This window comes from Lichenostomus cassidix, chromosome 1, assembly GCF_008360975.1.
Source record: "Lichenostomus cassidix isolate B80296 chromosome 1, HeHo_3.0, whole genome shotgun sequence".
Lineage (NCBI taxonomy): Eukaryota > Metazoa > Chordata > Aves > Passeriformes > Meliphagidae > Lichenostomus > Lichenostomus cassidix.
The window spans coordinates 40,009,435-40,035,848 of NC_139479.1; the positions used below are offsets into that span (position 1 = coordinate 40,009,435).

The 26,414-nt window shown below is 40.8% G+C and overlaps 2 protein-coding genes across 4 annotated transcripts in view; both read right to left on the reverse strand.

The window, feature by feature from the left end:
- The window catches only part of HS6ST3 (heparan sulfate 6-O-sulfotransferase 3), a 281,384-nt gene that overhangs the window by 126,608 nt on the left and 128,362 nt on the right, over positions 1 to 26,414 (reverse strand). The window lies entirely within an intron of this gene.
- LOC146444580 (uncharacterized) lies at positions 3,486 to 6,329 on the reverse strand. 3 transcript variants are annotated; one of them, XM_085057462.1, is made up of 6 exons: positions 6,152 to 6,329; positions 5,607 to 5,736; positions 5,424 to 5,498; positions 4,442 to 4,589; positions 4,229 to 4,303; positions 3,486 to 4,129 (listed from the first exon to the last, which is right to left on the reverse strand). In XM_085057462.1, exons 2-6 carry the CDS (start codon positions 5,707 to 5,709, stop codon positions 3,934 to 3,936), a joined length of 597 nt encoding a protein of 198 aa, XP_084913588.1. In that variant the 5' UTR covers positions 5,710 to 5,736; positions 6,152 to 6,329; the 3' UTR covers positions 3,486 to 3,933. The 3 variants fall into 3 exon arrangements, with proteins under 3 accessions (XP_084913588.1, XP_084913586.1, XP_084913583.1); XM_085057457.1 differs by having other exon boundaries at positions 4,004 to 4,160; positions 5,607 to 5,678; positions 6,152 to 6,325; XM_085057460.1 differs by lacking the exon at positions 5,607 to 5,736 and having other exon boundaries at positions 3,487 to 4,129.

The following is a 26,414-nucleotide window of genomic DNA, read 5'->3' on the forward strand; positions in this document are numbered from 1 at the left end:
TTTAACTTACTCCCCTCCATGCATGCACACTATCATTTGGCCTTTAATTTTCCCATCACAGTAGTTCATGGAGGTTGGATTCAAATGGTGGGATCTATTTGCAGACTGATGCCCAAAAAATTCCTGAAGCAGCAAGTCTGACTTTGTGACAGGCACAGGAGGAGGTATTTGGCTTTTTAAGCAGACATTAAGCAGTGATTGAAAACCATAAAGGTCAACTGAAAGCATCCTTAGGATAGGTAAAACCACCTGACAGGCACAGCAAGTAGACCACGTTGATACCCGCCCAAATACACCACTTTACTACACAATTTGCAAGCAAACCTGAGGCACAGAAAAGAAAGTTGTTGCAGAAGTTTTGTACCAAAGGCGTATAAAGACAGAATAATAGCAAGATGTAAAAAGAAACCATTGTGGGTTTGGGGAGCACAGAGAGACGTTGCACTGATCCTCCTATCACAATTACACGTTTAACTTCAGATGGTATGAATTCACTTGAGGAAGCCCCCAGGCTAGGTTGATTCCTGAAGTGCCTGAAGGCTGAGTTTGAAATAACTCAGAGCTCTTAGAGTGCTCATAAGATTTCTTAGCATTACATGGTATTTTACAAAGCAAGTAATTTAAAACCCTAGGTCTTACTGGCCTGAATATGACCAATTCAAGCATAATAATTTCCCCTGTAGTTCCTCAGTGGCTAACTCCCTTAGCTCACACCAGGAAAAAAACACCATTCTCTGAGGGACCAACAAAACCCAAACATTTGTGAAGCAAACAGCTCTCACTGTGAAAAGAAATTTATTCTCACATGGCCAAGACTAAAAAAATACTAAAGTAAGTTACGGAGAATAGGCTGAAGAAGACTATCATAGCAGGTTATTATATTTAAGGGAATGCCATGCTATCTAGTGAAAAAGCAAAGAAGAGATTCTGTATGAAAAAAATAATAAGAGATCATTTAATTGGAGGCTATGTCACAGGCATAAAAATTAAGTTTGCATGCTGCTTTTGCAAGCTTATTATGGTCTTATAACAATTTCTGTATTTGCGGCAAATTTATATTAATATTTCATGCTATACTGAAGTAAGATAGATGCATTTAAACTGAAAATAATTGGTCTTCTGCTGTATTTATTTCTATTCAGCAATTTATATTTGTTTTTCTATTTCATATATTTAATTTGCATTTATTTTGGCTAGCATAGAATATTTAAAATGGGTATTATAAAGTCAAAGATATTCCCACAGCATGAAAGAGATTTAGAGAGGAAAATTTTGTCAGTTTAAAATTGGAGCAAGCATAATTGAATAATGAGAAGAAATTTGAACCATCTAAAAGAATTATAATTAGAGCCCAAGTCAAAGATGACAAATTTCACCATTTACAGCGATCATGATAAAAATGGTAAATATGAGTTGTCATGCTTTAATTAAAAAGGAGTGGAAACGGCATGAAAGCATTCATTGTTAAAATGTTCTTAGCACTGTAATTATTTTTATTGATTAAAGTAATTATTAATTCATGAACAGGCTCCAAAGTGTTGATACTGTAATTCACGAAATGAAGAAAGGAATATGCCATCTCATTTATTCATGAAACTCTTGTATTTCCATAAATAGATTTTTATAAATGCATGATATCTAAAAAAAAAAAAAAGCATAGCCCAACCCGAGACAAACTCCTGAACACATCCAAACTTACAGAGTGCAGAGCCTCACTGCGAAATTTACCCTTTGCTGTTTGCCCAGTATTAAATGACACCACTGCTCACCTACTCACTGCATCTGAATGGCTTTTCAGCAGAACTGCCTTCAACATATTAGCCTGGTGAATGGAATAACACTGATACATTACAAAAAAGGGCACTCTTCCCTCAGTATATCCTATTCTTCCTCCTGGAGATTTGTGCCTGGGTTGTAGAAAAAATTGTGTCCAGATTTCTAAAATGTGCAGGACATTTTAGACCTACATGGACAAGCTGGTGTGGGTGGCTGGGATCCCTGAGAAAACACTGCCTTGACACACACAAGCACGGCAGTTCCCACCTGTGTCACCCTTGCTGGGCACATTGTGTTATTGAACAGCAAATGGCAGCTTCCCCAGACTCACTGCAGGGATATCACACAGAGGACCTCTGTCCCTGCTCCAGGACATCCTGCATGGGAAGATACAGCTCTTCCTGCCCTCTATCTGCACCACTGGAAAGTAAAGTGTCCTTTCTGAATAGGTTGTTAGAAAAACAGCTAAAGGCAACATGCCTAGCAACAGCCTTGAAATAATCACTGGATCTCTGCTCATTTGTTACTGCACTTATGAGGTATCTAATATGTGTAAAAAAACAATACATTTCTACCTGGGAAACAAGAGGACAAGAGCAAGCTGATTTAAATTACATGGATTTCAAGAGGGAAAAAACCCACAACCACCAAACAGCCTGCTCAGACTGAGGAAGTCAAGCTTCCTCACAAGGGGAAATGGAGGGGCTGGCACTGATATCTTCTCCCTGATGACCAATAAGTGACAACACCCCAGGGAATGGCCTGAAGCTGTGTTGGGGAGGCTTAGGTTGGATATTAAGAAAAAGTTCTTCAACCAGAGGGTGGTTGGGTACTGTAACAGCTCCTCAGGGAAGTGGTCACAGCACCAGCCTGGCAGAGTTCAAGAAGCATTTGGACAATGCTCTCAGGTACATGGTGTGACTCTTGGGGTGTTCTGTGCAGGGCCAGGAGTTGGAATTTATGATCCTTGTGGGTGTCTTTCAACCCTAGAGATTCTATGATTCTGATTTTATGAGTCTATTTTTTGTATGGAGGGTCAAGAGCCACAGTTCCCATCCCCTGCTGATCATAGTTCAAAAGGCCTCATTCTCAAAATGGCAAAGTTCTGGCATTCCTGGGAACTGAGTGTGGTGGGAGATAAGACCTCTATGAGCATCTCTCTGGCATACTGCTGGCAATAACCTACACACACCAGAGACAACAGCTGTCCTCAGAGAACTGGTCTGACATCTTCTAGAACACTTTCCCTGTACTGAGAATTTCAGGGCTGGCTGCTGACACTGCTGAGTGGGCAAAAGTAGGTACTGGGGGAAGTTCCTGCAGGTGCACAGAATGGGAATATGCAGACAGTCGGGTCAGCAGCTGGGCTGACTGGGTGACATGGGGGGCTTCTGCACAGGGGGAAGAGGGATACTGGGAAGAGGTGTTCAAAATGCCCTGCAAGGCAGCCTAGCACCATGTCTAAAGCCTTTTCTGCCTGGCTGCTGTACCCTTCAGACACAGCTGCAGGGCAGAGGTGTCATAAGACTGGCTTTGGGGTATGTCCGTTGTGTCATCTGACACACTCTGAAAACCATGCAAGTCAGACTCCACATCAGCCTGAACAGGATCTGCTGTACTCAGCCAGTGTGACTTTAGATGTATTCCAAAGGTGTTTCTCCCCTTTGTTGACAGTATGCAATGCTTAACCTCTTTCTTTTTACATTTATTATTATTTTTATTTAGTGTCATTTCTTTTAACTATGTTTCAGTTTTAATGCCACCCTTGTGATTAATAGAACATTGCTTTCACTCTCCAATCCCACCCAGCCGTGCTCCAACTTTCCACTCATTTATCATCTCTGAGCTCTGGGGTGGGGGACACTGCTGCACCTGCAGCCTCTGTCACCCCATCAGCCCTCCTTGATGTGCTCAGCATTGGATGCCTGTCCTTCCCAGCACCTCCTTCCCTCTCTACCCAGACAATCCTGATTCAGGGCAACATCTCAGGTAAGCTCACAGACAAGCCCTCACACCTCATGTCTCAGCAGCATGCCCCTGTTCTGGTGGAGCGCAGCCTGGATGACAGCCCCAGTGAGGAAAACAGGCTGATGCTGGTACAAAGGTGTCCCACACTGGAGTGCTGGGCTTTGACAGCTTCTCTCACAGATACAACCCTCATGCCAGCTCTGTGCATTTTACCCCCCAAAAAGCAGCCAAAACAGACAAGAACTCACCACTTTTGGCAAAAAAAAAATATATATTATTCATTGAAAAAATCAGAGTCTTCTGAGGTACAATGTCTCTGTTGATGCTGGTAACAGGAACACTGGGATGGTGTGGGGTGAGGTGAATCCACAGATACACAGTTGTCCTGGGAAGAGGCACCATCAGCCAGACAGTAGCTGAAAGAAGTGGGCAGAGCTGGGAGGTCTGCATCCTGGTCCTTCTCCTGATTCTGCTACACCTTTACCTCCGGTTTGATCTTTGCTTTTTCAGATGGTCAGTATCAGCTTGTCCCAGTGCTGCTCCATCTCTCTGGGGCACACTGTACAAATGCATTTCAGAAAAGACTACTCACTGATATTAATTAAGAGGACAGCCAAAGGACTGCACCGGGGAAATCTCACCAGAGTACTGCCAGCAGTTGCCAGCAATAAATAACTCCGGAAAAAAGCCAACTCACATGTGTTTCTCCCTCAGCCATGAGATGCCTATGCAACATACAACTATCCAAAGCAGCAGCACACACAAGGCTGCTGTAATCCCTAGAATAAAGTACATGTTCAGCTGATGATGACTCTGAATCTTGGCCTCTTCCCCAGACTCTTGCCCTGCAGGAGAAGAGAAAACATCACACATTACTGTGCTCTGTGCTACAAATAATCTCACAAGTGGCCTCATTCCCAAAAGAACAAAGTTCTGAAATTCCTGGGAACTGGGTGTGGTGGGAGGTAAGCAATCTCTCACCCCATCCAGACACGACTACAAGCATCTCTGTGGCACACTGCTAGCAGTCACCTCCACACACTACAGACAACAGTCATCCTCAGAGAGCTGCTCCTGTTTCTTTCACAATACTGCCTGCAGCCCAGGCAAACCAAAACTGCCCTGCACCTCCTTTCCACCAGCCAAGGGCCCTCTCCCCTCCAGTGAGAGGAGGTGCTCTCCCCCTCCTGGTTCAAGAGCAGTTAGCTCCTTTGCACATCCCTCACACACTCCAGAAGCACCACCAACAGTCACACTCATCCCATCACAGCTATCAGTCTGCTGGCTGAAAATCCAGCACAAGCAGAAGTGCCTGCACAATCTCCCGTGGGTTGTCATTCCTGCTGTGAAGCTGGGCTGTGCATGAGCTGAACACAAATTCAGCACACACCTGTTCCTGACATCTGGATATTCACATCTCCACAAAGCAACTCTGACCAGTAATTGTGCAACTGTGGCAGCAGCTGCCCCTGGGACTCATCTGGAAGCTCAGCTGGCAGCTCAGCTGGCAGCAGACACTGTGCTGGACCATCTCTGTTGGCTCAGCAGCCTATGCAAGGTGTGAAATCAAGTGTCTCTGCAGCAAGGCTCTGACTGATCCATTCCTGCTGCACAGGCTACAGGAAACTAAAATCTCAGCTTCCCAGGTCCTATAGTTAACAGAGTGAGTTATACCTAACCATTTTCAGTTTTATCCAAGTCTTTCAGGACATTCTTTGGAACTTCAAGTGTCTGCTGGAAATCATTCCATTTGGCTTTATACAAGGACATTAACAGAAATTACAAAGTTACATTTCTCATGAATAACACACAAAAAAGGAAAGCTTGTCCTGTGAAGTCAATAGAGACTCACAGATACTCACCCGGGGGATACAAGCTGGGAACCACGACAAAATCCATCTGAGGATCTGGAAAAGCCCTCTCTTTGGCCACATCTACAACCAAACACCCATGAGATGTACCCATTACATGTTCTGCTCTCCATTGTCATACCTGACTACAGAATGTGTAAGGAGGTCATGTAGTGACAGGGCACACACTGGCAGGACTAGACCCTCACACCTCCAGGTTTGCATGGCTGACCTTGGGACTGTGACCTGGCAGCTCTCAAAGGAAGCCAAAAGCCATGAGGTACCCACAGGACCTGGGGATCAAGCATGGAACCCAGCCAGGAGTCTGGCTAACCATCGCCCTGTGGTGGAGAATGCAGAGCCAAGTTTCTGGCCCCAGACTGTCACTCCCCACCTCTCAGCTTGTTAGGAACCCCTCATCCCCCGGAGTAGCTGCAGCTACACATCCTCATGGAGTGTTTGCCCCATGCCCACACCGTGGTGCCTTCCTGGCTCACCCAGCCTTAGCCCTGGCCCTGCTGCCACCACTGGCAGCATGCAGATGCCAGCCTGCCTACCTGCTCCCTGCCCTTGAACTGGTGCAGGCTGGGCATCCTGGGCTTGCAGGACCACCAGAAAGAGGACGAGACACTGGGTGAGGACCAGGACGGCCCACGCTCGCAACATGCCGCTGCTGCTGCTGCTGTTGTTTCTGCCACTGTCACAGCACTGCCCACAGCTGGCACAGAGCAGCAAGCCAGAGGAGCTCTGTGACCTCACGGCCCCATTGGGCCATGCCCTCCACCAGGGCTCCCCAAGGTACTCCCACTGTCTGTGGATTTCTGAAGCTGCTCACTGTCGAATTTCCAGTTTCTGCATGAGCATGGAAGGAGCAGAAGTGGAGAAGGGTGGACCTATTTTGGGTGGCAGCGCTGTACATGAGAGTGCAGAGGCACTCAGGTCTTTCTTCTCAGAAATCTCTATCAAAAGCTCTGTATAAAGACTGCATAGAAGAGCCAACTGCAAGTGCCTTGCGACTATTCTTGTCAGGCAGCATTCTATCAAGAAACTGGCTTTTCCCCACTCCTTTTGCTGCAGTTCCATTATCTTTACTTCTGCTACTGTCCTTCTAACATTGGCAGGCCACCCCTAGGCTTATGCCTAGTGAGCTTAGTTTATCCCCTTCCCCCTTCATATCTGGTTTACAGCTCCCAGCAGGCCATGTTAATTCCTGAGCAGAGATCCTTTTCCCCTTTCAGACAGGTGTACCCCATGGAAGCCACCACGTCTGTTATCATGTAAGCTGGCCTGTGATCAAAACCCTCAAAATTCTGCTGGGAGCACCAGGCTCAGAGCCAGATATTAACCTGTATGATTTTCCTGTTAAACACATTGAATAATAGCAAGTGTCAGATTCTGCACTTGCAACAGGGAAACCCTGGATGTACGTACAGACTGAGGAATGAGAGGCTGGAGAGTGGAAAGAGACTGCTCTGCTCTGTGCTAGTGCAGCCTCACCCGCAAGTCTATGTGCAGTTTAGGACACCACAATATAAGATATGAAGCTATTAGAAGATGTCCAAAGGAGGGCTATGAAGATGGTGAAGGGTCTGGAGGAGACACTCTATGGTGTGGCTGAGGTGGCTTACTTTACTCAGGCTGGAGAAGAGTAGTCTGAGGGAAGACCTCACTGTAGTCTGCAGCTACCTCATGGGGGAAAGTGGAGGAGCTGGCACTGATCTCTCCTCCCTGGTGACCAGTGACAGGACCCAAGGGAATGGCCTGAAGTTGTGTCAGGGGAGATTTAGGTTGGATATCAGGAAAAGGTTCTTTACCCAGAGCATGGTTAGGCACTGGAACAGACTCCCCAGGGAAGTGGTCACAGCACCAGCCAGCCAGAGTTCAAGAAGTGTTTGGACAATGCCCTCGGGCACATGGTATGATTCTTAATATTGCATTATTCTAGTGGCTCACTTCCAAGTCAGGAGATTGTATAATTACCCTTGGTAGGGGGTTAAAAATATAGCCATGGTGATATTTAAGGTCATGGGTATTCAAGTGGTGTCTGAAATGAGAAGAGTGGGTTTGTGTAAAGAACCATCAGCTGTCAGCCAGATGGATACCAATCCTGCAACAGGATATGACTGTAAGCAGGATGTCAAAGAGATTTTAATTATGCAAAACTTAAATCTAAGTAAGAAGAAAAAAAAAATAGGGGGGAGAAGCTCATTTTGGAGATGTCAAGAATACTTTGTGTGACAGATTGCTACGTTCTTTTGTTTAGGAGGCTAGACAAGGGTCGTAAGTGAGAAATAGAAGGAGCACAGCAGCTACTCATTTGTTTTTAATACTCACAATTTTTCTTGCAGATTAGCCTTTCATCATGCCGGAGTTCTCGAGTAAAGAGCTAGAGGGATGTTGGGTATGGCATGCCATGCTCACATCACTTGTGGTTATCTAACTGCTTCCATAACACAAGCACCCCAAACACAAACTGGAAAAACAAAGTAAAATCTTGATGATTTTTGAGTTTGTCATTAAAAATTTGAGTTTGTCATTAAGAATTTTCTGCCTTTGCACTTCTCTGACATAAGACTAAACTACAAGCCATGAAACACTAGGAATGGACAAGAAATGTGTTCACGGGCACACAGTAACTTTGGGGCACTGGAAACAGAAATGGAAAATACCCCATCAAATGGTAAATAGAGTGCATGATCACTGAAGGACGATATCCTTCCTATGCATATTCTGGACACATTTAGGTACTGTACCTACACCCCTGAGCTTTAGCACGTAGTGAGTCAGCCACACATCACATATTGTCAGTGTCCACACTACACAACACAGTACCCAGCCTACAACTGCCAATACTGATAAAATGAGGAGTTCAAAGAGTGCAAAAAAGGAGTGAACTACAAGAAACTACAGGATGGTCTCTGGTGGAACTTATTTGCAAAGACAACACTTGAACTACTTCAAAGAGATTGCCAAGAAGCCACCTGGTACCCAGTGTGATGCTATCATACAAACAAATGGAAGACACAGTAATTCCAACATCCAACCTTCGTCATTTCATAAGGTTAACAATCTTACAACCACACAACTTCGACTTTCTCTATAAGGTTTGCCTTAAAAAAGACACATAGAACATGAATAGGTCCTATGATCTTCAGGTCCCAGCAACCCCATGAGAATAATCTCTGTCATGTGACATAGGCACTTAGGAAATCCTGCAGAGCCCTGTTCCATTGATGATCATTAATTTAGCTGAGTATCACCTTGATTAGCAAGCTCTCTGGAATCCTGGATGCTTTGGATCAGTGTCCTTCATAAAGATGAGACACCACAGACACCAGAGAGACTTCTAAAGCTGCAACTGACAGCCCTGGGGAAGAAATTCCACACTGAAAGTTGTTTCATGACAAACTGGACAAATCAAATAATTTCCAAAAGTTTCTTTAGCCCTCCTAAGTTTCTGTAGACATGATAATGAAGAATAGAGACAGACAGACATCTCTTCCCATATGTTTTTACAGGAAATTATGACACAGCCTTAGTAAATGGGCATGATTAATCATTTATGGATATATTATCATTTCTGACAGTACAGGGAAAGAAAAAGGCATTAGTAAAGTTAAGATTCTCTCATCTTTTCCACACCATGAAAAAGCCTAGCATAATCAAGACTCACAGAGAAGCCTGTTCCTCCTGCAAAGGAAGATGGGAAATTGGTTCTGCTAGAACTGAAGAAAGTACAAAAAGATAGAAATAGTCAGTATTTGGGCTACAACCAGTTTTCAGAGGCATTACTGCAAGGGAGAAGACCTGCACACCTGCAATACTGCGAGGGAGAAAACTAAGCAGACAGAGGAGAGAATGGCCAGAAGAACTTTATACCACACGTGGCTCTGGCTGTCAGATGACAAAATCTCACCCTTTACTGCCTGACCTGTACTACTAATATCTATAGTCACTTTGCTTTACACTGGAATTTTTTAACACTACTGGTACTATAATACCTGTGGCCATATTTACTTCTGGACAAAATTTTATCTGGGTAATCCACCCAAAGAGACACAAAGTTTGAGGAAAGAGAAAGAAATCTTAAGATGAAATGCTTATGTAGCATTCATTTCTCTAAAAGCAATGGCAGATATTTGAGTTTGCATTTAGGATAAACACTCAATTGCCTACAATTTTGCAAAAGAGAAGAAAAATATTAAGGAAGAATAGTTTTCTATTTTGAATTGAATTGCGCCACAAACGGAAGATATTATTCTACTTGTTCTCTGTCCAACACATAATTTTTGCAGACTTTTGTTTTAGTTGAAAATACAATCTAATGTGACATTTATATGAAAGGTTTTAAAGACAGGTATCTGCCAGACTTTAAATCTCTTCAATGAGAACAGGAGGTAAATAAATTCAGAGTCTTTAAAACTGCATTTACTAACTTTTCATTGTCATACTGGAAAACATCAGTGAATAAAGTATTCTTCAAAGAAGCTGCTGCTAGGTCATTACATTTATAACATCCCAAACCATTTCCTCAGTCCTACAATACAATGTGTATAGCTGGAGTTCAGTGATGTGCAGACTAAATAGAGATGGTTAATCATTTGTAGAAACATTCACACTTCTGACAGTGCAGGAAAAGAAAGGGTCATCAGTGAGGCTGGATTCTTCTCTTTAGAAAAGCATCATTGGAAAAGTATGTGATCCAATGAACTTAAGTATACCCTGGATAGGATATACTCATCACTAGCATGCACTCAAGTAGCTTCATAGGCTGCCAGGAACACTCAAAAGCACCCTTGCATGGACTTGGTATGGATAGGAGACAGCTGAACAGAGAAATAGTGTGCTCCAGCTATCATGGTTAGGGCTGGTTTGGACACAGCCACCTACAAAGCACTTCTTTAACTGTTATTTTGTCACTGTGTTGTAAATGGTCTTAAGCAAGGAGGATTTTATGAGTGTGAGCTCATATCCTATTGCTCTTCTTCCAGCTCTACCAAGCATTACTCAAGCTATCACACATAGGAGAGTTTACCCTCACATAGTCCTAACTCACTGGACAATTCATTATATTTGAAAAGTGAAGGGCACTTACTTTGCAAACTTCAGGTTTAGAAATTTAATTAAATCTCTCAAGAAGGAGGTGCTACTAGGACTCCAAAGTCTTTGGAAGTTAGAAGCCTTGACTTTGCATGAACCCTCTTATCAGAACAGAAATCAGACTCATAGTCTTTCAAGGACAGAAACATGAAGCAAATTGAATGATCCTACAGAATTAAACACTGCTATGAAAAGATGTTGAAAATAAAGCAAGTAGATGCTGTAATCACAGACCTGCAAGCATGAGATAGCAGTGAATTAGTCTTTGTATCTTACTTTTACAATACATATAAACCCCAAACCATTTCCTTCTAAACTGCAAAAGCAGATTCCCCTACTGATAGGGATGCTAACAAAACACCTTCTACTACAACAGAAGCAAATTTTAAATGCACCAAATTATAAATTTACCAGCATTTAATTCAGCATTGAAATATGATTAAGTTTCCTGATTGAAATTAAACAAGAAAAAAGAATTGCAGTCTTGCATGGCTTCACTGATAAAAACCAAGGAAACCTCAGAGCACCTTCTCACCACAAGAATATTTCCTCCTCGTCTCATCTCTTGCTTAATTACTGAAATTTTGAGGTACAAACTGTAAAACAGACACAATGCAAAATAAAACTGCTCTACCATATATATTATCAGAACAAGGAACCTCATCTCTTTTCTGAAAGTATGAGCTATTTTTTTGCAGCTACTAATTATTAGGTAGGATAAGGAAGAATTCAGGAAAAAAGAAAATAAAAAGTCCACAGCGGCTTAGCACTGAAACAGCAAATGAAAAAGTACCTCTCATTAATTCTTTCTCCCACCTTTACTAGCAAAGAAACACATACCATTATTTTAAAGCATAACAACTGTCAAGTTGTGCATCAATTCAAGTTCCATAGCATTTATATGCATCAAAAACAAGTCCGCAAACAGCGTGGTAAAATGTACGTTTGCAAGTCTCAGCAGACAATCACATGGGAAATGCAAATGTACCCCTGCTCACAATCTACTGGTCTTTTGCTAAAAAAGAGGGGCCAGAATCAACCAAAAGAAGATGTGTGAGAAAGTTAAAAAAACTTTTTTTGAAAGAAAACTCAGTGTCTTTCAAAAGTTTGGTGTTGATTTCTTTGACGGAAAAGTCAAAACCAGCAGGAACAACAGACACATTCTCATTTCCTTGCTCCTGATAACAACAGGGTTAATATAGTCATATTTATGGACATAATATTGAGTGCTTATATGTGTCCTTTTATACAGAGGAACATTCAAATTATTTATTTAAGTGCATTTAAAATGCATATTTCCTTTTTACAGGATCCTTTTAGTAGCTTCAAAGACTAAAGCAGGAGAAAAACATGGAGACTCACTGCCCAGCAGGGGCATTACATTTTTCTCCTAGATGGTGTCTCTAAGGAAATGCTAGAGTAGCCAAGATCCTTTCAAACAATGTCCTCTCCACCAGTCAAAAATACTGGTCCTTCCTTTCTTGCTGCTACAAAATGGAGAGAAAGTACATTTATCAAAAACCAAGTAGGGTGTGTATTAATAAGGAAAAAATAAGCAAGAGGATTCTGGATCTTGAAACTTCTGAGCTCCATCTGCACCCTTATTCACTTTCCAGCACGCACCCCGAGTGACAAATGAGTGCACTGGAAACATGTTCTTAAGGAGTGCAATATATGGTTGTGCAAAAAGTGTAGCTAATAAAGTAAATAAAATCCTACAATGAAATTCCATCTTTATTGAACCTGTTATTCTCAAGATTGCAGAGGTTATGAAAACATGTTCTGTTTCCCCACAGTAACTTGAAAAAAAAAAGCAATTTAATGACTTCCATCCTACATAATGAAGTTTTATCTTTACCTTTGCATCAAATCCAGCTATATCCTTCATTTTCATTTGCTATTTTGATGGACTTGCTTCATATGGAAATCTCTTCTGACTTCTTAAGAAGTATCAACTAAGAGCTCTTCCCATAAAAAGTTTTTTGATTGGTGAACAGATGCTTAGTTCCTAATGATATTTCTGAGGTTAGTCTACTCTAAATGAAACAGATTAGCTAATTTTAGCCACTGAAGAATCATCTTAAATAAAGGTCACAGAACATCTCACTATGCAATTAATAAAGATTCAGCTAGTAATTCCTTGATCAAATATTAGTATTTTGATTGCTCCCAGCAGAAATATCCTTTTTTTATGCAAACCTGGCACATGAATCAGAGCCACAGCTGCTGCCTGATATAATCAGTGTACAATAATATTCTAATCCCATGAACTCTGACTCAGCAAGCATCTGCTTTCCAAATAAACTTTATCAAACAATATTTTTTCTTCAGAATTTTGTCAGCCAAGGTTTAAAAAGAAACAAATTTAAAATCCTTTTGCAGATGCACTTTGAAGTCAAGCACTATATTTTACCTTCTTTCCAGAAGACATTCCCTAGGAATTTAAATGGTTATGACAATGAGTTAGACTGTTTAATTAATAAACAGGACATTGTTAAGTTTTTCTTTACTGACATTTTATTCAGGCTACAGTTAGAAATTTTTTTGGATCCACGAACTTTGATGTGCAAGTTTTAAATGTTAGTGTTTTACTACACCAATAGTCCTTTGGGCAGAAGAAATTAAGTAAATTTATAACATCCATGTTTAAGTCTGTACACTGATTATCTGTCTGCTCCTATGCACACACAGAAACACATAAATAGTGGAGGTCCAGAGATACCATTCTTCCCTACTCCCTTGCAATTAAAGTCACAATTGTATGATTGTAAACTTTACACGCAGTTTATAGACTGAGACCTTTCCTACCACCGACAGAAAAAAATTTCAGTTGCAATTGTTTTCAGAAATGAACAATATTAATACCAAAACACATGGACCTTTCAGGAGAGGCAGAATGCCAGTTTCTTCTCATCTTTTTGCCTTAATGCTTTCTGAAGTGCAATCATTTGGATTGCAAACAAGCAGTAAGATCATTCTACACAGCTGAGGGTGAGCCAGAAAGAAGGAACATCACAGCAGCATCATCTTATAAAAAGGAAAAGCAAAAAATGTAGAAATGGTGACATGGAACCATGTATCTCTGAGGTCTGACCAGCCTTCCACTCAAACCAAGAATGTTACCAACATTGTAACATTTGGCCACCTGGAGTTTTCTCAAGCGAAGTCTTGAAAAGCATTGAAGAATGAGGACTTTGGCTGACCTGTCCCAGTGCTGTACAATCCATCTGCTTAAGGTTTTTTTTCTAATGAGCAGCCTAAACCTCCTCATACACCATCTGGTGTTGCCACTTACTGTATTCTCCATCACTACTTAGAAAACTACTACAGATACCTTGCCATATCTGTAAATGCTTTTCAAGACATTTCTTCACAACTGGAAAAGCCCAGTTCCTTCCACATCACTTACACAGGATGTGAGTTCTAGCTCCTGCTCATTGCAGCAGCCCTCCATAACACCTTTCCAGTTTCTCAACCTCCTTACAACACCAAAATCTTATGTGCAGTCTCACAGAATGACATGGAGATGAACAAAAGCTCCTCTCAACCTGTTGATCTCATTCCTTCCTACAGACAGTGAAGAACTGCTGAGGAGAGATGGTGTAAGGATGTAATACAAAGAGCCTTAGCACAGCACAGACATTCACACACCTCTGGCAGGTGCACAGGTAAAATTAAACACAGAATACAGGAATGCACTGCTTCTTCTCCCAAACTGGAGGTCGGCTGAGTTTTCAAACAATATTGGTCTTCTATGAGGCATGTACTTTCTCTTCACTCCCTTTCTGTTTTGGCTTTTATACCTTAGGGCTTGCTATGCTATCTTTGCCAATTATAAGAAGACTTAGTATGTATGGCTTAGATGGCAGCCTATTTCAGGGTGGATTAACTCCCCCCTGAAAACATCTCTCTTACTCAAGTGAAAGTGAAGGGAATCTAGAGCTCAGATTCACTGTGCCTGTGTCAGAGCTCTACAGTGTAGGTGTCTACAAAATAATGAGTCATTTGGGGTGGATACACAGAGCAAAACACTTTCACAATATTTTTTTTAACCAATAAAAGAACCATTTGCAAAACAATGTTACATTATACCCTCTAAGTTATTGACAGGTTTGAAGATTAACTACTACAAAATAAAACAGCTTAAAGAAAAATTAGTCCTATAATTGGTTAACTATTGTCCTTTACCCAACACATACTAGGAACATTCCATATGCATTCAATCATTATGGATTCATTAAAGATAATTGCCACATTGATATTGTCTAAACCTATTTTCTAAAAAGAAACAAACATAAACAAACTTCCATTGCAAGATTCTATACTTCTCTAAGTATTATACAGTTACAATATAACCCCTGTATTTAAAACTAAATGTTAGAATTAGCATAAGCAACTATAATTGAGGTAACAGCATAAGAAACATTATTTCCTATTATTTCTAATAATTGCTAATAAGTTCAGAGTAAAACATACCCTGTCCTAGTTGAATACTAAGATATTATTTACTAGTACAAAGATAAAATAGCTAATTTCAGTGGAGGAAAGCTTTACAGAACTCTGTTTTAGTGAAATGGGAATGAGAAATCTCACCATCCTGGGACTGACTTTTTTAGCTTACTTAAGTAATATATTCTCATTTTCCAAAAGCTACTTGTACAGCCCAAATTAACTCCCAGTTATATACCATACTAGTTTTACCAGTTCTTGACTTTTCAGGGTTTAACCCCAGCCAGCAACTAGTAAGTACATGCAACTGCTGGCTCACAGCCTCAATGGGATGCAGGTTGAGATAAGAACAGTTTAATAATTGAAATAAAATTGTTATTACTCTTGATCACACCCATTGGGATCTCATAAGCATCCATTTCTCATCTGTCTTGCCAATTCATTCCTAAAAACAGAATCTCCCCTGCAGGTTTCTTGACCTCACTTTGCTTTATCACAAAACTGGCTTTCTGAGGGATTTGGATTATTTTCTTCCCCTTCTCAAAACTTCACCTTCTGCAGTTCCTCATATGATGATGTCAACAATATATTGCAGGTGTTCCCCAGCTTCACCTTGCTCCCGTGCAGTCTGGCTCAGTCCATGGTAGATGGCAGGGCTGTGTGTCCCCCCAGGAAATGTCAGTTCCAGGTTGGACACCCCCACAAGCAAAACCATACTGTGGCCTGCACTCTGCCACCAAAAGGATTGAGAAAAATCCATTAGTGATATCAGCTGTGTTTTACCACTTGGCTGTCTTTTTCTCCAGTTCTCACTGGAGTTCCAGCATGTCCAGAACAGCAGCACTCAGTGGCAGCATGCCTTCGTTCAGGCCACGATAATCTCCTGTTAAATCTCCTGTTAGAGTCCACTTTCCATTAGAACTTTGCACTGCCATATGGGGCTGTTAAAGGGTGAGTGGGTCCTGCAGATCATTCCTTGGCTCCCCAGTTGACAAATCAGTCTGGGAATGGGCACCAGGGAGTCTCTGTTGGTGAGATGTTGCCACTGAGGCACTGTTGTGATCAGCATCAGCACCTGCTGTTCCTCAACACCCAGCAGTGTCAAGCAGAAGGGTCATCCAAGAGACCAAGCAAGGGACACAACTCCTTTCTCCTATCTCCAAGGGTGGGGGGGGGGGGAATGGGGGGGAGTGCCAGGCCATCAAATCCTCACAGTCCAGTAAACCTAGTTCTTCCTCTCCTCTACATGCCTGGAGACAGGGCCCCTCTAGTCCTGGTCAGAGGGTTCTCCATTTATTTCTTGTAAAAATAGATTAGAATTCCTTTACATAGGATCAGGAGGAAGATGAGCTATTCCACTATGTCTGGGGAACTGAAGCAGCAACTTTCCTGGGAGAACCCCCACTAGTGATTGTTTTACCTTGTCTCACATGCTCATGCTTCTGGGATTGAGTTGTATTTTCCATCCTGATTTCTCTTCATGGTCCTTCAGGTAAAACCACAGATACCCATGTTATATGCTTTCTGTAGCCTCTTTTCCATGAAAGAACACTTACTGTTAATAGCTGAGATACTGGTCTGTACAGATGGGGAGTAGGACATATCCTCTTTAAATTGCTGGAATTAGGTACTTGTTCCTATTATCCCACACGCACTGCCACTCTTGACTAGCCAGCCTCAGGACAGATCTCTGGGTGGCATTCTTAAATAGTTGTTTAACCTTAAATAAGACAGGGAACATATTCAGAAGATATAGCAACAGGAACATACTGGTTTGAACATCTCAAGGATATTCAAAATTCTGAAGAGCTATTAGTATTATCTGGAGGAGAAGGAGAAGAGAAAGGGAAGTGTCTTTGCCATGATTTGGGTCTCGGAGGAGAAAAGGTAAAAGGTAAAAAAACTTATTTATAGTTTCCCAGAGCATGGGTATGACTGCAATGCTGAGTACAAATACCAGATTAGTTTCACAACCAGCAATTCTATCACATCATAAGCCAGTGTTTGTTACAAAGTATACCAATGTGATAACCTTAGTCCAGTTCCCACAGGTATTAAACAACACCACAAGGAACACGTACTGCAAGTAAAGTTTACATAATGCAGCCTTAAGAACAGCCACATCAACTTTGAGAGCAAAGAAATCATTGTGGCCAGTGACTATTAAATATAATGAACACTTACAACAAATTTGTTCTAACAAATTCTAGGCAGATTTGTCGTTAACTCAATCCACCGAGCCCCACATTGGGCATCAAAAAGACTGTCTTGGCTTAACCCAGCTGGCAACTAAGTACCACACAGACACTCACAGCCTACACACCCCCCATGGGATGGGGAGGAAAATCAGAAAAAAAGGTAAAACCTGTGGGCTGAGATAAGAACAGTTTAATAATTGAAATAAAATCAAATATAATTATAATAGTAGAATGAAAAGAGAGATTTATATAAAGAGAGAGAAATAAACCCCAAGCAGAACAGGCGGTGCACAGCACAGTTTCCCACCACCCACTGACAGATGCCCAGCCTGTCCCCAAGCAGCAATCAATCACTCACAGCCAACTCTCCCAGTTTATATACTGAGTGTGGCATTCCATGGTAAGGAACGGCCCTTTGACCAGTTCAGGTCAGCTTGTCTTGGCCATGTTCCCTGCCAGCTTCTTGTGCACCTCCTTGCTGGCAAAGCATTGGAAACTGAAAAGACCTTGACTCAAGGTAAGTGCCACTTAGCCACAACTAAAACTTCAGTGTATTATCAACATTATTTTCACATTAAATCCAAGCCACAGCACTGCAGCAATTACTAGGAAGAAATTTAACTCTATTTCAGCCAAACCTGGGAAAGTCTACATTATTATTTTTAATTTACTATACACTCAAAAGCTCCTGCACTTCTATAATTATTAATAACAAGTTATTAGCTGTAGTTTCAGGCCTCATTGAATGATAGCCAACTAGCAGGTCACACTCCAGGCCTTGCCATCATCCTCACTGAGAATTTAAATTTTATGCAGTTCCTACAGACAGAGGTACAAGTGCTATAGAAATCCATATAACCTTGTGCACTTGGAATGGCAACACAAAACAGGACATCATCACAGGGTTCCCAAAACATTTCCCTCATGGGAGAACAGAAGGAGCAGTTGGAGAGACAGCCTTGAAAATCCCTAGTCTTCCTTCAGCCTCAAAAGTATGAGATGGCAGGCAGTGTGGGAGCCAGTGTGACTACCCTGGGGATGTGTGCTCCAGCACATAGCCCTCGGAGAATGGAGAAGATGCAGATACAGCCAAGTAAAGGAAGTGTCCAAGGAGTATGTGTGCTGCAAAAGAGAGGGGAAGCAAGAGTCTCTGGCCATCAAAAGAACAAGCAGAGTAGGTAGAAAGGGAAGACGAACATCAGCATTGGATACTCAGGAATAACACGAAAATGATGAAGACTAACCATATACTGACAGGAAACAAAGGTAAACAGGGAATTACAAGGCAGGGGTGGGTATCTTGGAAGTGAGAGACTGAAGAAAACAGACAAATCCAGGAAAGAGAAAGCAACATTGAAGTCACAATGTTTTATTTATTTCAGATTTATGTGTTTTGATATTCATTTGTTGAAGATAAGATTCCTTTTGAACCATCAATCATTTTTGCAAGATGTGACACATAGTTTTTCATCTAGGCTCCCTTTTCCCATTTCCTTTTTCCATGCCTTCTTGAAGACCAACAGATCACTTCACTAAGCTATCTATCACTAGCACTGTACAGCAAGGCAGCAATTTTGGGTGTACAGGTATACTGTGCACGCTCTTCCTCAACAGGAAAGCAGAGGGAGGGAGGGGAGACTATCTTTCTTCTGAGGAACTGAGCATATCAAGAAAGATCTACCTTACAGAGACTGCAGTGTCTGCAAAGAGAAAGGCACACCTCAGGCTGGGGATGCTGCAGCTTCACTTAGAGACTGCCCAGAGCCAGCAGCCAACATCCAGACCCCAGAGAGTCAGATGGAAGGAAAATACCTCAGTATCTGCAGCTGACTCCTCATTGCTATTTAGAGCCATTAAACTGACCAGAAGCAAACACCTTTTGAACAGATATTGTGGTTTTAAATCAACAACAATGCTATATACTTTCTTTTCATTCCATCTTATCTATCTACACTGAGTTTTCTGGGTTTAATAAGTTACTTATTCTAGCTTTGACTCAGATAAAATCGGTCTTGAGTTCAAAAGCTTTTTGTCTTCTTCAGAGAGCTTATTAAAGATAAAGATCTATGTACTTCTACCTCAAAGGTCTGACTCAAAGGCTTTACTCACAGAGCAAATGAGGAAACCAGGAGCAAGCCTTCATCTGGAGAAGACCTTGTTTTGCCATGAACAGGTTCACATTTAGGATCCCCCAGAAATTAACTCTGCTATTCTGTGACTTTGCCAAAGAAAGCTACTGCATAAGCATTCATAAGGACATGTCAACATTCTTGGAGGGCAAGACAGCTGGAAATTAACCTCACTTCAGTCTAGAAATTCCTGGAGGAGTTGCCCATTTTAAGACAGAGCAGTGCAGAAAAGAGTGCAATTGTCCAGTGCAATTTAGTCCCATCCAATGGCTTCCTTTCCCAGGAAATGCTTTTTTTTCCCTACGGCTGTGTAGAGAAACAGGGCTCAAGCCTGACTATTTGACTGCCCTAGCAGCAGCTGGAACAGGAAGAGGTCTTCCCTGTGATTTGGGTATTCCAGGCAATTAACAGCACAGTAGGTATGAGTAGGTTGATGGTTACTGATGAGATGTTGCTTCACAGAGCTTACTAAACTGACCTAAAGTAGAGGCATCCAGAATGGAAGATTTCACAGAAACCTCTGTGACTTTCTGTGTTTAGCAAAAGGGAAAAAAAATCAAGTATAAGTGGTGTCTGAATGATGTGCTGCAACTGAGGAGAAACTGTAGGTTGGACTTTCATTGGAAATAGAGACAATTTTAAAGGCAGAGGTAGAACACCACATACAGCACTACACTCATCACACACTGCTTTACTGGAAACAGAGTGAAGTCCAGTACCTTTTCTCCAAATTAAATTACTCATGAGGAAAGGATGAGCTGGAAGCTGATTTTGACTGAATTACCTTACCAACTCATGGCATATGTCATGTACCTTGATTCTCTTTCCTCTGCAGTTCCCTGAAAAGAGTCCAAGACAAGTGAGAATGACTTTGAAATGAGCCCTCTATGGTCAGGAATCACTTGCATGAGAGAAAACAACCAGAGTCCAAACTTCTGAAGTGCAAGGGTCTGTAATTACCCAAACAAAAATTGAACAGAGGTTGTGTTTTTCTTTGGAGATAGATGATTATACAGGTCATGCTACACTTAGGTCACCACTATATTAAAATCTTGGTCCTCTTCTCCGTAAGAGATCTGTGTTTTCGTCAAATTTTCTACTTTTTTCCCACACTGACAACAAAAAAAGCTTAAACTGACAGAGAAAGTGACATCTTGCTTTTTTAAAAACACAGGCTTCCATAAGCAATCAAGCAGTTGTTTCCAATCCCAGATCTCCATCCCCCTAGGTTTCCCTAGCATGTTTTCTTCCCAGAACTGTGTGCTCTAAATTGTATTTGCTACAATTATGAGATTGTCACTGGAGCAAATCAGGATGCCCTAGTCTTTAAAATGCATTTAGCCAAGTGATAATAGGCAGGGATTGGCTTGTAAATGTTTACTGCTGTTTCATGCATTATTCCTCCCTTGTTAAACTGCTGCAAAAAGATTACATGCAATTTAAAACTTGATGGATGTATACCAGAGCAAGAGGCATAAGAAATTGTTACATTACTGCTAAAATGATTGAGACCATGTGATTACAGAAAGCTCCATAAAATCCTAGAAAAGCTTTGATTCAGTAGAGTGGAGTAATATCTGAACAAGGTCCCAACATCATGTTGTTCAACTGGACAAAAGGTTGTTTACTCAAGGAAAAGACATATAGGAAAGACCAATATTTTCACTTTGTTCAAAACACAAACTAAGCCCATTCCTCTCTTTTCTGCACTGCATATAAAGCAGCTATCAAATCTAAAATACCACCTTCTATTTTTTCCTCAGCTATACTAATAAATCTGTTATGAAACTTTGGTTTCATGAATTTAATAGTTTGGGGACACTACAATATAAAAAAAAGTCTGGAAATTTTGCAATAAATATGTAACACAATGTTATTTTTTTTTAACAAGCCAGAAACAAAGTTATTTATCAATATAATTCTGCTACATTCTCTTTATTTTATTCTATTATTTAAAAATTTGAAGCAGCAATATTACTTCTTTGCTAGACTGGATGGCTACAATCAAAATGAATTTTCTGCCTCAACTCATCTTTTTATTCCAGACAATTCTAATTTTGCTGTTCTCAGGAACAGAAATGAATGAAGTATACAAACTAAAAGGTATTTTCTGTCATATCAAAGCAAAAATCCCATATATGCCTGGTCTCAGTGAAACCAATATGCAGCAACCCCAAGCACACAGGTCCATTGCCATTCCAGACAAACTGGAGGCACTATTGCTCAGATGGAGGTTCATAGACTGCACTAACAAGTTGCTTCATTATCCAAAAACAGCCTTGTTCCAAAAATCCTATTCCCTATAAGTGAAAATACTCTGCTGCCATGAAGTAAGATAATACACAAACTGAGCAGTTTCTCCTCAGTGGTCTTTCCCAAAGCAGCAGCCTAGTGCTCAATTCAGGCATATGCAGATAGAAACCAAATTAATTTTCACACCGGGCAAGAGCAGGAGGCACACAAATCAGGTCAGCTATATGTGGGAGCTACAGAGAGGGGATGGAAACTCACACTGTGCTTGGCTATCCCAGTCCATACTTCACCCATTATTTAGGATCAGACACCAACACAGCTGAACTTCATCACAGCTAATTTAGGTGTCAGAATTCAGATCTCAAAATTCTGAGTTATTTTCACCTTGAGTGCTCCTTGAGGTTGTAAGATCTAGACAGAAGAAAGTGGATCAACAAGCAAGACCTGCTGCCCAGTGGATGCTTATCAATCCACTCAGACAATAGTAAGGCCAGTGACAATTAATTACAAATTAATTACAAATGCACTGGCTTTTAACACAAGAATCTCTGCTGCATAAAGGATGATCTGATAACCAGCATAGGAACATCAATCATGCAGACCAGCAAATCAGGCAGCAGAAAAGTCATAAATCTCAAACATCTCCCAGCCTTTGGGAAGAAACATCTTTTGGTGTTGAAAGGTAAGCTATACTCCATCAGACTCATATTTTTCTAAGAAAAACAGAAATAAACCAGTTTGACAGAGACAAAACTGTTGTACCCCTAGGGATTGATTAGTTCTTGTATGTATTCAGCTGTCACTCTACAGAAGTGTCCCTGATATAGATGTCCAAGTGCAGATAACACAAAATTCAGAGAATACATCTGGTGAGCAGCTACCTGGTAGAGTAAGGGACCAGTTAAGGCATGTGAGTCTTTAAATACACAATTTGCTTGTGCAGCATTTGTGCAGCATCAATTCAAATCACAGAACCAGCATCACCCAATCACTTCCTACAGCTTTCCCAGCGGCAGCTGTGCGACACATCTGCACTGGCAGTGCTGGCACTGTGTCTGCATTGTGGCATCTATCAGGGAGGCAGTGCTTGTTTGCTTCTTTCCTCCTCAAATTCTGCTTAACATTCCCACGCAAAACTACTCACCACTGGTGACCTCTACAATCAAGAGAGAATAACACCTCCACAAGGTGACTTACCTTAAGGAAAGAGGCAAAAAAGCATATTTAAACATTTGATTCAAGATATTGATGCCACTAATAGCAACACTATAAAGGAAAGCAACTTTGAAATTTTACTGTAAGTACAAAATACTTACTAACAGCTTAATATGCTGAGGAAATGTAGAAACACAAAAAGCATTATTATTTGAACTCAAATACTCTACCAAGAAGGTATTTTTAAGCAGTGCTGTAAATGAAAAATAATTTTCAGAAGATCTATTAGTGACTGTGGGCTCCTTTCACTTGATGACATTAATTTTGAGGACATTAGAAGAGACAGTACAAGACCTGAGACAATCTTAAAGAATCATAGCTCAATTAGTAGAAATTAGAAAAATTGTGCTGTTATCTTCAAGTCTGAAAGAAAAAGGCTTTGGGCTCAGTTATGGAGGCATTAACACATCAGATTAAAATTAAACAAGAATAATAGGAATAGACAGTGGTGTTACAAAACAAATGCCTGGACATTCTAAATGGAAGCAGAAGTGGGGAAAAGAAGATTACCCCCAAAAGACGTATTAGCCTTTAAAGTGGAACCATTTCAATGTGTGTGACAAATTAAAGGAACTGAAAACTCTTTAAATTAAAATTTGCAGAACTGATATTTACAAGGTTTTCAAACATTTTATGTATGTCTGGACACTTTAAATGCTCTCTACCATACCTGAGGCATGAACAAAGCAACCAGTTGCATCTTTCCATGTACTCTGTACTGTTTTACTCCTTAAGCTACCTTGAGATTTCTTATAATACAATTTGCTGTCTTGATATCCATGAGGGTAAAAAGAGATGTATTAATGTGAAATTCCAGAACAAAACACAGAATAAATTACAGTATGTAACTGAGCTGGTCCCTAAAATTCAGGTAAAAGTAACCAGCCAGGCAGATCTGAGATTTCAAAGAACAACAAACAGAAAGCAGTTGTCTAATCTGCAAAGGCAATATCCAAAAGCCTATCCCACATCAGGAGGAGTGACTCAAAGCCAAATGAAGTAACACCTTGCTTCTAGATAAAAAGCTATTGGGGATTACTTTAATAGAGAACACTTAAGTAATCATGTTTGATGGGTGAGACTGCATCATTTATCAAAAATCTATGCTAAAATTTAATTTTCCGTGTGAGTCAAAGACAGCAGTGGCAGCACTGCTTGTTGTTGCTGATCTGTGGCTGCTGATGCCTTCTGAAGTGGAAATGATGGATGCCACATGTTCTAGCTGTGATTAAATTTGCTTTGACAAAGCAGCATGGAAATCTGATTTTCAATAGACTCTTGCATTTCTCCTAGTGCTGAGTAAACAGATACACAACGTAATGCTATATGGTTGTCAAGCTGATGGCTAATTCATTCTGCCAGTCCAATCAATCTATCCATTAAAATATTACCTGTCAATATCAAGTAGGTTGAGCTTGGAAATTGCATGGAAACGGGAAGCTGTCTAGAAGTAAACAATGCCAAAGCCAAATGTGTCATAAAGCTATTTCTCCAGGTCCTCCCAACAGCTTCAGTCAGCCCCAGTAAAAGGTCAGCAGAAACCTCTTGCTTCAGCATACTCGATGCTTCTCAAACTTCTCACCATGCCACAGGACAACGTACCAACACCCACCCTTCCTGTGCTGCTGCTTGAAGAGAAGGATGCAGAAAATAACATTAAGAATACAGCTTATCTAAATACTGTTATCCCAATACTAGGGAAAACTGCACCTAAACTGCCTTCAGGCAGAGACATCCTTCATATCTCGACTGATAGGGAATAGGAGTTGGCAAAACAGTGATGAGATTTTTCACTGCACTGAGCGCAGGCACCCTTACATAACCTTTTAGTTTTACCCTTCATTTGGAGGAAATTAGGATATTACCCACTAATCTTTATCGGCAGCCGTTCTGTGGACATTCCTGCCCTCTCCACAGTGCCTGAGTGCTCCTGCCAGCTGTCATAACCACAAGTGCATGATGCTCCCAATATAACCTCTGCTTTCAGCATTCAGCTCCTCACCACACGGCAAATCCACAAGGCAGGTACTATGAGTATATGCTGAGTCTATCCTCTAAACAAAGCCCTCGAAAACATCAGTGTAATGACTTATTTTTGTCCTTTCGTACTTTTTTAAATAGAAGGATGTTTGGAATCATGGCATGGTTATTAAATTGTAAAACAACCTCTAGCCCTTTGACAGTGTCAAACAGAGCGATAATTAGTAAGCTTAATTGAATCACGATGAAAACTAAAAACGTGCCAATAAGCACTGGCAACCATTTCCTATTTTTTCATATTCCTCGCCTATTTGGATCTTTAGAACTTGAAAACACAAGTTGATCTAATATAAGCTCCTTCCTAAGAGAAAGAAGATTTAATTCCAATTATACCAGGAGAAACCTGAAAGCCCTTGATTCATGGTCATATCACATAACAGGAATTGCATGCAGTGCTCAACTTTGTCAGAAAACCATAATGGAATAATGGTTTTTATTTACAAAAAATTAAAAATTTTCTCAAAATTCTTCTAAATTAATTAGAAAATTTGCTTTGTTTTCAGCTGGTTCTATTGAAAACCATCCTTATTCAAAGTAGACTGAGGTTAAGCCCAACTAATAAATTACCACATCCAAAGTAGGCAACAAAGCTACAAATAAGTGTGAGAAACAAAAGTGAGGAACTAAAGGAAAAAGGATTTAGCCTACCTACATCAAGATCAAATTATTGCTTCAAAAAAAGAACTAAAAATCACTACCCACTCACCCTTGATCTGCTATCAGATCATTTCTGCTGCCATCTCGGTGACACTTCCTGCCTGAACACTATGAAAACTGAGCAGCCTGGGCTATGGTTACATTAGGCATTTGAGGTGGATGGTATCTTAGTGGCTAAGTGACACATCAGGCAAATAAGAAGAAATATCACGTAAGGTATCTGGAAAGTTTCCACAAGGAAGAATATAGAAGCTGCAGTTTCCTGGTGTAGCCCAGCTCAGTGTCGCAAGGAAGAGACACAACATGTTCAAAAATCAAAAAATCATATTCTACAATCAGAAGTCCTGGAGCACTTGAATATGTTGTGTCATTTTAATGGAACACGAGATAGAAACTTTTCACTACCAGGTGTGTTACAAAGACTGTTACAAAGTTTCTGACTATAAAGAAATGGCATGAGACAGCATGATAGAAAGGAGAAGCTCTAACTGACATAGGAGACATGGTTTGAATACTGCAAAGTTCTGTTTCACTATCAAAGTATTAGACTGGCTCTGTCTTAGTTTATTTTACTACAAAAGTCTAAGACTTTGGCCCAGTAAATTAGGGCTGAAACCTGAGGCACCTTCATCAGCACTTATGCAATGATATACTGTACAATTAAAAATTCTAATGAAAAGCTTCACTCTAAAGTGCTTCAAAAATGGTTCTTAAACTCTTGTCTGATTAATTTTAGTGGTTTCAAGAACACTTTCTTAATTAACTGCCCATGTGCCTAA